The sequence below is a fragment of the Protomyctophum parallelum genome, assembly GCF_964188405.1.
Source record: "Protomyctophum parallelum genome assembly, chromosome: 23".
NCBI lineage: Eukaryota > Metazoa > Chordata > Actinopteri > Myctophiformes > Myctophidae > Protomyctophum > Protomyctophum parallelum.
Window position 1 is genome coordinate 34,536,699 of NC_139715.1, and position 7,500 is coordinate 34,544,198.

Here is a 7,500-nt window from a genome sequence, read left to right on the forward strand (position 1 = left end):
GCTAATTCGCTTATTTCCATCGCTCAAAATATATATTTTTTTGTATATATCCTCTCTTCATAATGTAAATAATATCCCAAGCGGCACACTTTACTACTTATTTCGATGGAAATAAGCGAATTAGCACAACACCCCCTAGCCCCATTCAATTCCCATTCAATTCAATGCAATTCATTGAGGGCTTATGGTAGGGGAAATAGCCAATAAGGAGCTTTTGCACAAAATAACACCTGGACCTCTTTGGTGGGGACGTAACAACTACAAAGAAAGGTAAGAAAGCTAAGAAAGCCTTTTAGTATGGAATTCTCCTTTAACCTGAGCTCCCTGTCATCCTATGGTCAGTTCAAACTGACCATAGAATGTAGGTACCTGTCTCTCTCCATGCTGTGTGTGTGTGTGTGTGTGTGTGTGTGTGTGTGTGTGTGAGAGAGAGAGAGTGAGACAGGTACCTGTCTCTCTCCATGCTGTGTGTGTATATGAGTGTGAGACAGGTACCTGTCTCTCCCTATGCTGTGTGTGTGTGTGTGTGTGTGTGAGAGTGAGACAGGTACCTGTCTCTCCCCATGCTTCCCACTGATCTCCACTGAGTCCTCAGTGATCTTCACGTTCAGCTCATCTGGAGAAAAATGTTTCACGTCCAGATAGACGGTGAACTTCTCTCTGTCGGACCGCACCTGGTAGAGAGACACAGAGAGAGAGAGAGAAGACACAGAAAGACAGAGAGAGAGAGAGAGAGAGAGACAGAAAGACAGAGAGACAGAAAGACAGAGAGAGAGAGAGAGAGAGACAGAAAGACACCAAGTTGATCACATTAAAAGTACGACAACAATACATGAATAGAAACAAACGGATAGTTTAACTGATAACTTAACTTAACCGAGTCATCGCATCTCATCAGAAAGAATTTGCACTTTTCGGTTCTCTGACAAATCAACATCTTTGCAGCCGTTAAATCCTACATGGCCGTTCTGTTAGAAGGAGTCACTATAATTGTAGTGAATCAAATGCAGACTATTATATTTGATCTATAACGTCAAATGGAAGCCGTCAGACTCCATGAACAGGATCGTAGTCAGGGCCTGTTTTGATCAAATCCGATCAAATTAACAGTTTGACTGCGGAAAACGATTTACCAGACTTTTAATCAACCCCCCTTCACTGCCGAGATTGTTGTATTACCTTTAGAGCATACGCTGAATTATTTGGGCTTTTAATCCGCGAAAATCGAGCGAAAAAAGCTTCCCCCGTTTGTTATGAACGGCCGGACCACCCGCCATCTTGGTACACCCGGAAGACGCAGCACAGGACCCTCCTCCATGAGGCGTTGAACCCCATTCGTTTGCATTGGCCTCAATTTCCCAGAAGCCCTAGCAGCCCCACAGCATGTGACGATTTCCGTTTTCCTCATCCAAACAGATGCACCTACTCTCTTTCTCCGCGGCGAAGACGGATTTTATTTTTATTTTTTACATTGCGGCGGATTAAACACATAAAACAAAAGTCGCGTATGTCCGATATGGCAGCGACATTAACCTGGAGTAATCCATTCAAAGCACGGAAACTGTTAAACATTTTAAAAAACGATTCTACATGTTGGCCTTTGAGGAGAAAATAAGTGTAGCCGTACGTTAGGCTAAACATACCTCATTCTTTATTGCAAAACATGTCATCATTTGTAAACTGTATTGTGTGTTACTGCGTTGCTAACATAGACTTCTCTAGAATTATTTAGTTTTACTTTAAACAAAATGAGAAAGGAATGAGATAACACAATGTTTGCTCTATGCTCTATTATGTGTAAAACCACCTAACTCCATTTTTTAGGTCTTTGATATTTGTTTACATAAATCAGTGTTATTGAACACCCGTTATGTCTGTGTGTTAAAACAATGTTGAGCCAAAGGGAAGTAGTAAAAAGTGCTTCAGACAAAACCTCTTAACTCCATTGGACCCTCAAACTGTCTGCTAAAGCAGCTAACTCCACCACCTCTCCCCCTCTCAAACTGTCTGCTATAAAGCAGCTAACTCCACCACCTCTCTCCCTCTCAAACTGTCTGCTAAAGCAGCTAACTCCACCAGCAGCTAACTCCACCACCTCTCCCCCTCTCAAACTGTCTGCTATAAAGCAGCTAACTCCACCACCTCTCTCCCTCTCAAACTGTCTTCTATAAAGCAGCTAACTCCGCCACCTCTCCCCCTCTCAAACTGTCTGCTATAAAGCAGCTAACTCCACCACCTCTCCCCCTCTCAAACTGTCTTCTATAAAGCAGCTAACTCCGCCACCTCTCCCCCTCTCAAACTGTCTGCTATAAAGCAGCTAACTCCAACACCTCTCCCCCTCTCAAACTGTCTGCTATAAAGCAGCTAACTCGACCACCTCTCCCCCTCTCAACCTGTCTGCTATAAAGCAGCTAACTCCACCACCTCTAACCCTCTCAATCTGTCTGCTAAAGCAGCTAACTCCACCACCTCTCCCTCTCAAACTGTCTGCTATAAAGCAGCTAAATCCACCACCTCTCCCCCTCTCAACCTGTCTGCTAAAGCAGCTAACTCCACCACCTCTCCCCCTCCCAAACTGTCTGCTATAAAGCAGCTAACTCCACCACCTCTCCCCCTCCCAAACTGTCTGCTATAAAGCAGCTAACTCCACCACCTCACGCCCTCTCAAACTGTCTGCTATAAAGCAGCTAACTCAACCACCTCTCCCCCTCTCAAACTGTCTGCTATAAAGCAGCTAACTCCACCACCTCTCCCCCTCTCAACCTGTCTGCTAAAGCAGCTAACTCCACCACCTCTCCCCCTCCCAAACTGTCTGCTATAAAGCAGCTAACTCCACCACCTCTCCCCCTCCCAAACTGTCTGCTATAAAGCAGCTAACTCCACCACCTCACGCCCTCTCTCATGGAAGTAATTGACAATATATACGACCAACTCTGATGAGGCAGTTATTGCTTTGTTTTCAAAATGTAAGGTTTTCTCCATTTCCTGAAAAATGGATATTTTGCCCAAAGATGGACTATATTCTCTGATGGTTACCTCAGACATGCTCCATAAGATAGACTATAGTCACTGATGGTTACCTCAGACATGCTCCATAAGATAGACTATAGTCACTGATGGTTACCTCAGACATGCTCCATAAGATAGACTATAGTCACTGATGGTTACCTCAGACATGCTCCATAAGATAGACTATAGTCACTGATGGTTACCTCAGACATGCTGCATAAGATAGACTATAGTCACTGATGGTTACCTCAGACATGCTCCATAAGATAGACTATAGTCACTGATGGTTACCTCAGACATGCTGCATAAGATAGACTATAGTCACTGATGGTTACCTCAGACATGCTCCATAAGATAGACTATAGTCACTGATGGTTACCTCAGACATGCTCCATAAGGATGGACTATAGTCACTGATGGTTACCTCAGACATGCTGCATAAGGATGGACTATAGTCACTGATGGTTACCTCAGACATGCTCCATAAGATAGACTATAGTCACTGATGGTTACCTCAGACATGCTCCATAAGGATGGACTATAGTCACTGATGGTTACCTCAGACATGCTCCATAAGGATAGACTATAGTCACTGATGGTTACCTCAGACATGCTCCATAAGATAGACTATAGTCACTGATGGTTACCTCAGACATGCTCCATAAGATGGACTATAGTCACTGATGGTTACCTCAGACATGCTCTATAAGATGGACTATAGTCACTGATGGTTACCTCAGACATGCTCCATAAGATAGACTATAGTCACTGATGGTTACCTCAGACATGCTCCATAAGATAGACTATAGTCACTGATGGTTACCTCAGACATGCTCCATAAGATAGACTATAGTCACTGATGGTTACCTCAGACATGCTCCATAAGATAGACTATAGTCACTGATGGTTACCTCAGACATGCTCCATAAGATAGACTATAGTCACTGATGGTTACCTCAGACATGCTGCATAAGGATGGACTATAGTCACTGATGGTTACCTCAGACATGCTCCATAAGGATAGACTATAGTCACTGATGGTTACCTCAGACATGCTCTATAAGATAGACTATAGTCACTGATGGTTACCTCAGACATGCTCCATAAGATAGACTATAGTCACTGATGGTTACCCCAGACATGCTCCATAAGATAGACTATAGTCACTGATGGTTACCTCAGACATGCTCCATAAGATAGACTATAGTCACTGATGGTTACCTCAGACATGCTCCATAAGATAGACTATAGTCACTGATGGTTACCTCAGACATGCTCCATAAGGATAGACTATAGTCACTGATGGTTACCTCAGACATGCTGCATAAGGATGGACTATAGTCACTGATGGTTACCTCAGACATGCTGCATAAGGATGGACTATAGTCACTGATGGTTACCTCAGACATGCTCCATAAGGATGGACTATAGTCACTGATGGTTACCCCAGACATGCTCCATAAGGATAGACTATAGTCACTGATGGTTACCTCAGACATGCTGCATAAGGATGGACTATAGTCACTGATGGTTACCTCAGACATGCTCCATAAGATAGACTATAGTCACTGATGGTTACCTCAGACATGCTGCATAAGGATGGACTATAGTCACTGATGGTTACCTCAGACATGCTCCATAAGGATAGACTATAGTCACTGATGGTTACCTCAGACATGCTGCATAAGGATGGACTATAGTCACTGATGGTTACCTCAGACATGCTGCATAAGGATGGACTATAGTCACTGATGGTTACCTCAGACATGCTCCATAAGATGGACTATAGTCACTGATGGTTACCTCAGACATGCTCCATAAGGATGGACTATAGTCACTGATGGTTACCTCAGACATGCTCCATAAGATAGACTATAGTCACTGATGGTTACCTCAGACATGCTCCATAAGGATGGACTATAGTCACTGATGGTTACCTCAGACATGCTCCATAAGATGGACTATAGTCACTGATGGTTACCTCAGACATGCTCCATAAGGATGGACTATAGTCACTGATGGTTACCTCAGACATGCTCCATAAGGATGGACTATAGTCACTGATGGTTACCTCAGACATGCTCCATAAGATAGACTATAGTCACTGATGGTTACCTCAGACATGCTCCATAAGATGGACTATAGTCACTGATGGTTACCTCAGACATGCTCCATAAGATAGACTATAGTCACTGATGGTTACCTCAGACATGCTCCATAAGATAGACTATAGTCACTGATGGTTACCTCAGACATGCTCCATAAGATAGACTATAGTCACTGATGGTTACCTCAGACATGCTCCATAAGATAGACTATAGTCACTGATGGTTACCTCAGACATGCTCCATAAGATAGACTATAGTCACTGATGGTTACCTCAGACATGCTCCATAAGATAGACTATAGTCACTGATGGTTACCTCAGACATGCTCCATAAGATAGACTATAGTCACTGATGGTTACCTCAGACATGCTCCATAAGATAGACTATAGTCACTGATGGTTACCTCAGACATGCTGCATAAGGATGGACTATAGTCACTGATGGTTACCTCAGACATGCTCCATAAGGATAGACTATAGTCACTGATGGTTACCTCAGACATGCTGCATAAGGATGGACTATAGTCACTGATGGTTACCTCAGACATGCTGCATAAGGATGGACTATAGTCACTGATGGTTACCTCATACATGCTCCATAAGATAGACTATAGTCACTGATGGTTACCTCAGACATGCTGCATAAGGATGGACTATAGTCACTGATGGTTACCTCAGACATGCTGCATAAGGATGGACTATAGTCACTGATGGTTACCTCAGACATGCTCCATAAGATAGACTATAGTCACTGATGGTTACCTCAGACATGCTCTATAAGATAGACTATAGTCACTGATGGTTACCTCAGACATGCTCCATAAGATAGACTATAGTCACTGATGGTTACCTCAGACATGCTGCATAAGGATGGACTATAGTCACTGATGGTTACCTCAGACATGCTCCATAAGATAGACTATAGTCACTGATGGTTACCTCAGACATGCTCCATAAGATAGACTATAGTCACTGATGGTTACCTCAGACATGCTCCATAAGATAGACTATAGTCACTGATGGTTACCTCAGACATGCTCCATAAGATAGACTATAGTCACTGATGGTTACCTCAGACATGCTCCATAAGATAGACTATAGTCACTGATGGTTACCTCAGACATGCTGCATAAGGATAGACTATAGTCACTGATGGTTACCTCAGACATGCTCCATAAGGATAGACTATAGTCACTGATGGTTACCTCAGACATGCTGCATAAGGATAGACTATAGTCACTGATGGTTACCTCAGACATGCTCCATAAGATAGACTATAGTCACTGATGGTTACCTCAGACATGCTCTATAAGATAGACTATAGTCACTGATGGTTACCTCAGACATGCTCCATAAGATAGACTATAGTCACTGATGGTTACCTCAGACATGCTCCATAAGGATAGACTATAGTCACTGATGGTTACCTCAGACATGCTGCATAAGATAGACTATAGTCACTGATGGTTACCTCAGACATGCTCCATAAGGATGGACTATAGTCACTGATGGTTACCTCAGACATGCTCCATAAGGATAGACTATAGTCACTGATGGTTACCTCAGACATGCTCCATAAGATAGACTATAGTCACTGATGGTTACCTCAGACATGCTCCATAAGATAGACTATAGTCACTGATGGTTACCTCAGACATGCTCCATAAGGATAGACTATAGTCACTGATGGTTACCTCAGACATGCTCCATAAGATAGACTATAGTCACTGATGGTTACCTCAGACATGCTCCATAAGATAGACTATAGTCACTGATGGTTACCTCAGACATGCTCCATAAGGATAGACTATAGTCACTGATGGTTACCTCAGACATGCTCCATAAGATAGACTATAGTCACTGATGGTTACCTCAGACATGCTCCATAAGGATGGACTATAGTCACTGATGGTTACCTCAGACATGCCAGAGTTGTTGGTGGAATCCATGAAGTTGCGGAACCACGAGGGCCTGTAGAAGGGACTGAGGGTGGAGGCCGGGGCGTAGGGGAACAGGTCGTAGTCGAACATGCCCTCGCCGAAGAACTGGTCGAAGAGCCGGGCCGGGTACATGGAGCCCATGGCGCGGCGGAACCACGGGTGCTGGATGGCAATATCCATAGCGTCTGTCCGTCCGTCCGTCCGTCCGTCCGTCCGTCTGTGGCGAGATGCTGGACTTTAAGCTCGGCTCGGCGGTTATTATCGGGCGCTGGAGTTAAAGCGTGCGTCGAGGTGCGACTGAAGGACGCAGAGAGAGAGAGAGAGAGAGAGAGAGAGAGAGAGAGACACACAGAGAGAGAGAACCGAAGAAATCAGAAAGAAAAACTATGAGCGCTTCAAATCCCAGAGAGCTCTCTGTGTGTGTGTTGTTGTCCCTCTCTCTCT

The 7,500-nt window shown here is 44.0% G+C and overlaps 1 protein-coding gene across 1 annotated transcript in view; it reads right to left on the minus strand.

Moving 5' to 3' along the window:
- Positions 1 to 7,263, minus strand: part of cryaa (crystallin, alpha A) — a gene marked incomplete at its 3' end in the record, with an annotated part of 9,400 nt that extends 2,137 nt beyond the window's left edge. Inside the window, exons 1-2 of the mRNA XM_083758517.1 lie at positions 7,033 to 7,263; positions 552 to 674 (exon numbers count right to left, since the gene is read on the minus strand). Coding sequence (XP_083614643.1) covers positions 552 to 674; positions 7,033 to 7,236 — 327 coding nt within the window. The 5' untranslated portion in view covers positions 7,237 to 7,263. The remainder of the gene's footprint in view (positions 1 to 551; positions 675 to 7,032) is intronic.
- Between the last annotated feature and the right edge of the window lie 237 nt (positions 7,264 to 7,500).